At 45.5% G+C, this 11,051-nt stretch overlaps 1 protein-coding gene across 1 annotated transcript in view; it reads right to left on the bottom strand.

Moving 5' to 3' along the window:
- Positions 1 to 5,295, bottom strand: part of RAC1 (Rac family small GTPase 1) — a 21,377-nt gene extending 16,082 nt beyond the window's left edge. The window contains exon 1 of the mRNA XM_007448881.1: positions 5,059 to 5,295. Coding sequence (XP_007448943.1) covers positions 5,059 to 5,093 — 35 coding nt within the window. The 5' untranslated portion in view covers positions 5,094 to 5,295. The remainder of the gene's footprint in view (positions 1 to 5,058) is intronic.
- Between the last annotated feature and the right edge of the window lie 5,756 nt (positions 5,296 to 11,051).

Genomic DNA, 11,051 nt, shown 5'->3' with positions numbered 1-11,051 from the left:
CAAAAAAAAAAAAAAAAAAAAAAAGTACCTAGATCTTTTTTCTCCAGTTTTATTGCAGTATATTTTACATACAGCACTACATAAATGTAAGGCGTTTAACAATGATTCAACTTATATACACCATGAAATGATTACCACAATAGGTTTAGTGAACATCTATCATCTCTTAAAGGTACAACATTAAAGAAATAGAAAAAAAAATTTTCTCATTGTGATGAGAACTCTTAGGATTTATTCTCTTAACAACTTTCATCTATAACATACAGCAGTGTTAATTACCTTTATCACGTTGTACATTACATCCCTAGTACTTATTTATAACTGGAATTTTGTTCCTTCTGACTCTCTTCTAATGCCCCCTCCCCTAACCCCTGAAAGTACCTAGGATCTTAAGAACAAATTAATAGAATGTAGTGGAATGTTAATTATAAGTATCAAATATATATTTATACTTATTGCATTAATGAAAGACCCTGAATGAAAGTCCTCAATTTATGCCAAGAAATGGGTTTTGGGGACTTCAGTTATACATTTACTGAAGACACCAGCCCTTCAGTAAATGTATAACTATGCAGAGAGTAAGTTCAGAAAATGTATGGATTAATAGAGAAATTTAGTGCTACAAAAACACAAAACCCTAACTGAAATTCTGATGTTCTGCCACCAACAGGGGACATTCCAACCAACTTAGAGAAAGCCAGTCATTATCACCATTGGAGGCTTCAAAAAGTTCAGATTCTCAACACTTAGGTTACTAGAACACTCAAGGCTGAAGATGCCACCTACGATAGAGTTCAAATCTGAAGCAGCCGTTACTCCAGACTGTCATTCTAGAACCACCAAGCCGAACCCTGGGGCAGCTGATTATATGGGTCAGCTAAAGATGCAGAGTTCAAAACCAAGAATTTATATTTAACTGTGTGTCAACCCCCATTCTCCTTCCAAAATCAGCTTCTGTATCAAATCCTCTTATACTACTGCCCCCAAATGGGAACATGTTCCCATGTGATAAAGCACGTAGAGCAAACTCTTGATTACAGAATCTAAGTGGTGGGCATGAGTGTTCACTGAACAATTCTTCCAACTTTCCCATGTTTGACATTTTTCACATTAAGATGGTGGAAGAAAAAATTCCGTCTGGTGACATGTGGTAACTGCCCTGGTAGCAGGATCCCTGGTAAAACATCTCCTTTCTAGGAAAACTACAATTCTAAGTTAGAGCTACCTGATGATGCAGAGGTGAAAAAGTAGGAAGTACAAAGACATTAACTGACTAATGCAAAAGACAGATTATAAAAGGGTGGCTTTAAGGTTTCTAAAAATGGACTCCTGATACTCCTTCACTGAACCCAACCCCAAACTTTTAGCTGGAATTATCACCTGGAATTAAAACAACAACAACAGCAAAAAACACATTACACAGAATTTTACCAACCAAGATCAGATTCAAATACTAAACATAAATTTGGAAGGCAATGCAGAAACTTAAACTCATGGATCACGCCACTACTGCTTGTTCAACGGAAGTAGGCAGGAACTGGTGTACATTCCTATCAAGATGACATCATGGAAGGCATTTATCATGCTCAACTAAAAACATTCCTGGACAGCAATGTCTAAATCAGACACTGGGCTGGAGAGACCACTAACGCCACCTGGAGTGAAATGGGGGGCGGGGACTCAAGTCACTCACCCCCAGCCTCACAGTCAAGCAAAGCCAAAACAACACACGATTAAAAGTGGCTGTTCAGGACCTCCCTGGCGGTCCAGTAGTTAGGACTCTGCACTTCCACCGCAGAGGGCACAAGTTCGATCCCTGGTTGGGGAAGTTCCACGTGCCGCACAGTGCAGCCAAAAATTTAAAATGTAGCTGATCATAAATGTGAGATGCTGTCTTACCTAAGTAAAAAGCTGAGAGAAAATCGTGGGGCAGAAGTTCCCCAAATTAAAGTGACAAACCCCATGTTCAGGAAGGACTAACAGAATCAAGATCAACAGAAGGATTAACACAATTAAAAAGTATCAAAATTTACCTCACATTTTATACTCAATGCCAATTGAATTGGTGTATAGAAAATAATCCATTAGAAGAATATAGGCTTGGGGACTTCCCTGGTGGCGCAGTGGTTAAGAACCCGCCTGCCAATGCAGGCGACATGGGTTCCATCCCTGGTTCGGGAAGATCCCGCATGCCTCGGAGCAGCTAAGCCCGTGCGCCACAACTACTGAGCCCGCACTCTAGAGCCCACGAGCCACAACTACTGAGCCCACGTGCTGCAATTACTGAAGGCTGCACGCCTAGAGCCCATGCTCTGCAACAAGAGAAGCCACCGCAACGAGAAGCCCACGCACTGGAACGAAGAGTAGCCCCCGTGCGCTGCAACTAGAGAAAGCCCGTGCATGGCAACGAAGACCCAACGCAGCTAAAAATTAATTAAAAAAAAAAAAATGTCAGAGGCAGAAGCTAAGTTCTAAAAAAAGAAGAAGAAGAAGAATATAGGCTAATTGGTGCTAATTATAATACAGTTACGACAGAGCCTTTAACCAGAATTCCCAAGAATACTTTTAAAATAAGGAAGCCTCCAATTTGTGGAACCTCAACCAGTTTGCCTTCCCTGCTTAAACTGCCCCTAATTGCCTGAAATTCCATAACATTAAGCAACTTTCACGCTACAAAATTTAGATACGCACTTACAGCTGTAACTATTTTTAATAAAACATTCCCATCAGGAATATAGTTTATTCAGATAAAAGCAGGAAAATATTTTTGATGGAAAAAGTATATATCTAGATTTTTCATTTAAGCCATGTCTGCTACATGTTAGCACTGATTTAAAGTAATACAGCTCGGTTGAGAATCCACCTGCCGATGCAGGGGACACGGGGCTCGTGCCCCGCTCCAGGAAGATCCCACATGCTGCGGAGCGGCCGGGCCCGTGAGCTATGGCCGCTGAGCCTGCGCGTCCGGAGCCTGTGCTCCACAACGGGAGAGGCCACAACAGTGAGAGGCCCGCATACCACAAAAAAATAAAAAATAAATAAATAAAGTAATACAGCTCAATTTTTTTCGTAAAGGTACATTTCACCTCTAATGTCAACATCAATGTCAAAAACAGTACTAAAAAACTGACAGAAAACTCTAGGTCACCGTGTTTTATGCCTAACACTCCTTCCACAGAGCCTAGCAGTGCCTCAGAGTAATAGAAACAGCAATAAAAATACTGGCAGCTGCCACTCACTAAGCACTCAGTAGGGGCCAGGCACCTGTGAGACACTTAATATCCAGCATCTTGTTTAATCCTCACAATTTCCCCTTGAGGCACCTCTCTTGGGGGATGAGTGATATGCTCAGGGTTTCCCCATAAGTGGTGAGGTGGGGATATAAAGGAAGGATCCAGATCCCACAGTAGGCATTCAACAAGTATTTAACTAGATAAACAAGCCAAGGCAAACAGCAGAGGTCCACAGTCTGTAAGTATAATTAAGTAAACTGAATATGTCTTATGTGCTTATGTTTTTAAATTTTTCAAATAAGAATATTACATTCTAGGATTAGGTAATGGATTATCAGCGATATGACTTAAAAAAACTAGTGTGTATTACTGATTCTGCATTCTTATTTTTTAAAGGAAATTCAGATAATTTAAAATGTTCCTAAGACAGTGACATATGCTCAGTTAATTCAGTAGCAAAAGGATCAAAACTTCATTTAAATGAATTTAGTGATTTCACTGTTAAACCAACTAACTGAACATTTTCCCCCAAATTAAAGCTTTCTTTTAAAGGGTTAAAAAAAACACAAAACTACTATACATATTCCTAAATAGAAACTTACAATTTTTAATTATATAGACAGTACTATGAAGTGTCAATAATCTTTCACATTTGTGAGCCTGACAAATCATACAGAGGGCATCTTTTAAAAAAATCAGTTGTCTGTCCTTCATGGATCTGAATTAGTTATAGAAACAAGTCAAATGTCTAATTTACAACGATCTAAAGAAACCTAGAACTCATAAATTCATCGAGAGGCATAAAAGCAAACCAGCCCTTATAACAAGTTTAGGGTACAGGGATGCCAGAACTCTTCGTTCGACTTTACAAGACTCCAAATAGGTACCAGTTGCATTCTGACTTTGCTGCAACTGGTAGTAATTCTTGGAGCTTCCTTGTTAACGCTCATGTACTCGAACCATGCTGAGACGCACGATTTTGCTCGGATTACACTGAGATTCTTGTTTCCAGGGGAGGAAAAAACTGCCTAAGACAAGTCTTCCTTTAGGGCCGGGAACCACCACAGACAGTAGTGAAAAGAACTGTTTTGAGTCACAGGGCGGCCCGGCTCAGGGAGGCTGTTCTGCTACATCCCAAACCTAACGCATGAGGCGAAGGCCAGCTTTTTCTCCTTTTCTTTTCTTTCTTTCCTTTTTTTTTAAAATGTATGACCACACCACATTCCGAGAAAGGAACCGTCTTAAGCACACCCAGCTCCTCGCAGCTAGAAATCCTAAGTTTCCCCACCTTAATAGCAAACAGAGAGTCCCTTAAAAAAATCAGAAAAGTGGTTTAAGTACAAGCGGAAGGCACCCCCTGGCGAATCAGTTTAGGATCCACCCCCAACCAGCCCGTGCACATATTCCTCCCCTACGACCAAGCTGGGACCGCCGGGACCCACGAAAGGTCTCAATGAAACTCGAGGTTAATGGGAAAATCAAGAGGGGGTCCTTTTTTAAGAAAGGCAACTCCCTAAACCCACCCAAACTACAGGCAAACGAGAGAGGGTGGCGGCCCGGGTCGAGTTCTGCCGGGCGGTCAGCGGGCCGGGGAGAAAGCGGGAGGGTGGAGTTGGAGTTCACTTTCCCTCCGGCCGCCGATCGCCGATCCCCCTCCCTCCCCCCACCACACACACCAAAAAAAAAAAAGCCACTGCAATGAGTTTGCGCCCGCGCCCCCCGCCCGGGAGAGGCCCTGCCAGGCCCCACGCCAGCCCGCGGCGCCCGCCCGCCCGCCAGGCCCCTAGCCCCGGCCCCCGACCCCCGGGCCGGCCCGCGCACTCACCCGTCTCCCACCACCACACACTTGATGGCCTGCATCTGGGCCGCTCTCTGGGCCGCGGCGGCGGCGGCCGGGCGCTGAGGCGAAGAGCGGAGAGCTCGGGGAGCGGCGGGCGGGCGGGCGCGCGGCTGCGGGCGGCGGGGCGCGGGGTGCCGGGGCCGCTGTCCACGCCGCCTTGCCCTCCGCCGACAGGAAGCCGGAGCCCAGCAGCAGCCACCACCCAAAGCTGGGGAAAACTGCAGAGAAACAGGAAATGGCCGCTCCACTCACATCCGGCCTCCCCTCCCCCGCCCCGGCGCCTCCGCTCCCAGGCTCCGGGGCGGGGCCGCTCCCGCCCGCGCGGCTCCCGGGGTTTCTCTAGGCTTCGGGAATGCTCGGGAGCGCTCGGAAGCGCTCGGGAACGCTCGGGAACGCTCGACTCCGGACTCCGGGAGCCGGGCGCGGGGCGGGCCGCCAGCCATCTTTGTGCGCTTCGGCCGCGGTCCTGGCCCCGCCCCGCCCGCCCACGTTGGCCTCGAGGGGGGCCCCGGCTTCCAGGAGCCGGCTCCCCGAGCCCGCGACCAACTCCTGTCGGAGGCCGCCCGAGGGGTGGACATCTGTTCTTTGTGATCCCCATAACTTAGGTGATGACAAGGCCCTTCTAGAAAATTCGCAACCTAGAACTATAAAGAAAAGACCATACACGGTACCATTAATCAGAGATAACTAATGTTCATTCAGCCAAAAATAGGTTGAAGTTTCCTCCCTTGCCTATGCATTTTCTAGTTATTCTTAATTTTTTTTTTTTTAATTAATTATTTTTGGCTGCTTCGTTTGGCATGCTTCGTTGAAGCATGCAGGCTTTCTCTAGTTGCGGCGAGCAGGGGCTACTCTTTGTTGCGGAGCGCTGGCTTCTCATTGCGGTGGCTTCTCTTATTGCGGAGCACGGGCTCTAGGCACGCAGGCTTCAGTAGTTGTGGCTTGCCAACTGTAGAGCGCAGGCTCAGTAGTTGTGGCGCACGGGGTTAGTTGCTCTGCGGCATGTGGGATCTTCCTAGACCAGGGCTCGAACCCATGTCCCCTGCATTGGCAGTCAGATTCTCAACCACTGCGCCACCAGGGAAGTCCCCTTAATTATTCTTAATGCGTTGAGTGTTTACTATGTCCTACTGATTTGCACCAAGTTCTGGAGATAATGTCCTGTTAGCAGACCATTAACGTGAGAATATTTTGGTATATCTCCTCCTAGTTACATCTGTATATATATAATGAACATGTTTTTAAACAAAATTGGGAAATCATGCTGAATCATTGTTAGAACATTTTTTATGACTGCTTATTTTTCATTCCATTATGCGCATGTGCCTTAATTTAACCAATTTCTCTATTATCAGCCGATATTTCCCTATTTGAGAAAGAATGCTGGGATGAACATGTATGTACAAGAATCTTTGTAGCTTTATTTCTTTAGACTGCATTCCCCCAAAATGGAGTTACTGGGTTAAAAGAGGTGAATGTTAAAAAAAAAAGAGGTGAATGTTTTTTAAAGCTTTGATACATGTTACTGCAATGCCCTTCTGCAAGGTGATAACCAGTTCACACTCCCCTTACCCTGTTTAAGAGTGGATCTTCCGGAGGAGTTATTTCCAATAATATTTTCATCTTGTAGGTCTTCTCTTCCTGTAACTCATTCAGTTGTTCAGTATTATAACAATTTTTCTGAAATCAGACCTTTTCTATACAATTTTTTTAAAGCATTTTTGTCTTGCAATTATCTCAAACTAAACGTTTCCAGAGCAAAGGGCATCTCTTCTTTGTTCATTAAGATCCCCCTTGAAGGCCTCTCTCACCTTCGGAGATGGCCCACACACTGTGTGTGGAGTGTGTATCTCCCTGAATAAACCTTCCTTCACTTTACTGTGGCTCGCTCTTGAATTCTTTCCTGCACAAAGCCAAGAACCCACCCTTGGCGGCCGCCCCAGGGACTCGCCTGAGACCTGGGACGTGACCATCCTCTAGCCCCTCACTCTCTTTCCTGCAGCATCTTTTCTGGTGCCCAACATGGGAACTCAAAGGGCAGAATCTCGATCCGCCTATTGGGCTTCGACTTCCCCTCTGAAGGGTGGCTGGGACTTCTCCTGAGCTGTGTAGATTCAAGGAGGCCCTTAGGTGGTGACTGACACTGCCTGCAAGATCTGGCAGAGACAAGTTCTCTGGCCATGAAGGAGCCCGCCGAGGCCAAGGCTTTTCTCCTCTGGATCTTTCTCATTATCCTATCGCTCTATCTCTTTGGACTCGAGAAGATCCACCCAGACGACCACCACCGGACATCCAAATTAAGACTGCGCGAGGCAAGTCATTGACAACTTGGCTGGAAACTAAGGCCCCCAATCAGGTGGAGGATGGCAACATCAGGCTGAGCACAAGATTCCTGGAACACTGCCCTGTTACCTCACAGCCAACCAATCAGAGGAAGGCCACACACCCTGCAGCCCTCACCCCAGATTTTGCCTATAAAAACTTTTCCCCCAAAACCATCAGGGAGTTCGGGGTTTGTGAGCACGAGCCACCCGCGTTCTCTTTGCTTGACCCTGCAATAAACCTTTCTCTGCTCAAAAAAAAAAAAAGATCTTGCTAGAAGGTATTGGAGGTGTGGAGAGGCTGGTTAGGAGGAGATAATACTAGTCCAAGGAAGACGGGTGTTACGGGCTGAACTGTGTCTCTCCCAAATTCATATGTTGAATTTCTCAGTGTCTCAGCATGTGTCTCAGCGTGTGAGTATCTCAAGATAGGATTTTTAAAGATATAATTAAGGTAAAATGAGGTCCTATGGGTGGGCCCTAATCTAACATGACTGGTGTCATTTTAAGAAGAGGAGATTAGGACACAGACAACACATAGACTGAGGGGAGACCACATGAGATCACAGTGAGGTGGTGGCCATCTGCAACCCAAGGACAGAGGCCTCAGAAGCCAAACTTGTTGACACCTTGATCCTGGACTTCTAGTCATAGTTTCTCTAGACTTTTGAGAAAATAAATTTCTGTTGTTCAAGAAAAAAAGTTCCCCCTTAAAGAGGAGTTGAGATTTCAAGGACTGTAGAGCAACTGTGGTCCCTTTGCTGATAGAAATGTCCAGAGAATCTATGAAAAACCTCAACTACTAAGTGTAATTACCTTCCTATCTTTAGACCAGAAGCAAGTAAAAGGGTGGGGCCTCAAGTCAACAATTTAACTGAACAAATATTTTAGTGCTCTTGTTGCATAATGGACTGATAGGAAATGAACCAGACAAGGACACAGTTGCCAGGATTTCAGGCCTTCTGAGCTCAGTGCTGTAAGTGTTGCCGAAACTCAGCCTAATAGAAACATGGAGACACAGTCTTAGGTGAAGTGGAAAAGAATAGCTCTTAGCGCTTTGCCAGGCCCACAGCAGGATAATGCCCTCAAGACTGTGTGTCCTTCCCTGGAGGGAGTAGTGAGGAGTCTTCCAGTGTTCAAGGAGGAGGGCGTGGTCAGCTCACGGACATTCTTCTGATTGGTTGGTGGTGAGGTAACGGGGACTCACCATCATCAGCCTTCTGGTTCCAGCTGGTCTGGGGTCTACGTGCTTGTGGGCAGCATGCGGTTAACTTACTTCTTCCACCTGGTGGGAGTTTCAGTTTGTGCAAAACAGCTCAAAGGAGGAGGCTCAGAGCAGTATCTACAGCCCTTGAGGAGGAACTAAAGGTCCTTGACTTTGTTTAATGGCTAAAGTATTATTATTTTGTATTGTTTGACTGTTTTCCTTTCTTTCTGCATTTTTTTGCTTCTCTGATTAAATTTATTCTTTGACTAAAGTTTTTCTACAGACAAAAGGTGGCGGAGGACATGCGTGGGGGATCTATTATGGGAAAGCCTCACAGGGTCCTGCTCGGTTACAGAAGTGGGGGACAATATGGTGCTTATCAGGAGGCAAAAAAACTATAGTTATGCTAATAAAAAGGCTTTCCTCAAAGAGATGAGAGTTGAAAGATGGTCTGGGTAGAATGGGTCTCGATGGAATAAGAAGAAAAGAGTTGGACTTCCCTGGTGGCTCAGTGGTTAAGAATCCGCCTGCCAATGCAGGGGACATGGATTCTAGCCCTGGTCCAGGAAGACCCCACATGCTGGGGAGCAGCTAAGCCTGTGAGCCGCAACTACCGAGACTGCACTCTAGAGCCCACGAGCCACAATGGCTGAGCCCACATGCTGCCACTACTGAAGCTCGTGCGCCTAGAGCTCATGCTCTGCAACAAGAGAAGCCACCACAGCGAGAAGCCCGTGCACCGCGACGAAGAGGAGCCCCTGCTCGCCGCAGCTAGAGAAAGCCCGCGTGCAGTAACGAAGACCCAAATCAGCCATAAATAAATAAATAAATAAATTTTAAAAATTAAAAACAAAAAAGAAGAAGAAAAGAGTTTTCCACGGAAAGAACAAAGTCCAGGAATTTAGAGGCCCAGGGCCATCTTCAGCCCTGACGCAGAGGCACTTGTGCTGCTAGAATCCTGGAGGTAACTGCAGGCTGAGTTACAGACTGGGTGTGGACTTTATTCTGATAAGACAGGAGTTTTTGAGCAAACATGTGACTTGACCACATTGAGATCATTATTTCTCTAGATTGATAAAGTGAAATTCCATCGTATGAGAAGTTTGACCAGGAATATAAAATAATAATATATATAAAATAATAAAGTTAATGTACATGCCACATATGAAAATCAGCTTTAAATGAAAACTGAGTTAGTTTAAAACTTAATTGAAAACTTCTCCAAGTTTGGCCTTGAGTGGCCATTTACAATGTTCTACATGGCAACGAATGGTCCAAAAAAGTTAAAAATTAAAACTAAATAAAAAGAATCTGAAAAAGAATGTGTGTGTGTGTGTGTGTGTGTATCTGAATCACTTTGCTGCACACCTGAAACTAACACAACATTGTAAATCAGTTATACTTCAATTTTAAAAAATTAAATAAGCAAATATTAGACCATGTGTGTTTCTGAATGTGCTACATAGTTGTTTCTCAAGTGCCTGTTATGTATGCAATCATATATCCTACTTAGGTCCTTCATTCAAGGTCAGTCATTTATTCCGCTCCAGTCACTGTCCAGATGTTGAAAGTGTGAAATGAACAAAATGAATCCCTGCCATCAGGGAGCCTACAGTCTGTTGGGGAAGATGCTTAACAGGCAAATGAACAGACAGTATTCATTTCCAGGTTGACATGATTAGTTGCAAGTACTGTATGTAATGTCCCTTCTATCCAAAATTCCACTAGAATTTCAGAAAAGGAATTTCAATAAAAAAGACATGTAATTCTAGAACAGAAAGTATGGAGAAGACAAGAGATAGTGGAAGGTGGAATGAGGGAACAGACTGGTTTAGCCACCTAGACCAGCAGTGGGAAAAGCTGATCAACAGCAGATCGAGAGCAGAGACTCATCAAAGGGTTGGGAACTGGCAGCCCCAGGCACCTCTGGGACTGGGGGTGTTGGGTGCGTACAGTAAGGAAGATGGGATGAGAGCTGAGAAGCAAGAGTGGGCAGCCTGTGTGGCTTCCTATCATACATCAGGCAGGGTGACCGCCTTCCCCTACAAAGGACTGGAGGTCCCTCTCTAGAGAGGGTAAACCAGAGGGTATGGGGGGCAGGGGTGGGTAACTCCAGGCATAGGGCCTGGAAAACAAAACAAAGACCAGAGGATTGAGTAGCCTAGGCTGAATCTTGGACCTCCCTAACCCCCTCCTTCTCGGCTCCGGCTGGAAGTTTACTTCAGCGTAGGAGGGTGGAGGGTGGGAGTTCTTCTCTGGGGAAACTGTCCAGTCTAAGAGGAAAGACCAAACAGGGGAGGGTCTCCAGGAAGCCTCCCACTCCTTTAGACCTTCCCATTACCCCCGTGTTTCCCACCTCTGATCAGCAACGGAACCATGGGTTAAAAGACATGAGGAAAGGGGCTTCCCTGGTGGCGCGGTGGTTGAGAGTCCGCCTGCCGATGCGGGGG

The sequence above is a fragment of the Lipotes vexillifer genome, unplaced genomic scaffold, assembly GCF_000442215.2.
Source record: "Lipotes vexillifer unplaced genomic scaffold, Lipotes_vexillifer_v1.1 scaffold778, whole genome shotgun sequence".
In the NCBI taxonomy this organism is placed as follows: domain Eukaryota; kingdom Metazoa; phylum Chordata; class Mammalia; order Artiodactyla; family Lipotidae; genus Lipotes; species Lipotes vexillifer.
Note: the sequence above shows the minus strand (reverse complement) of the source record. Positions and strands in the feature narration are given on the sequence as shown.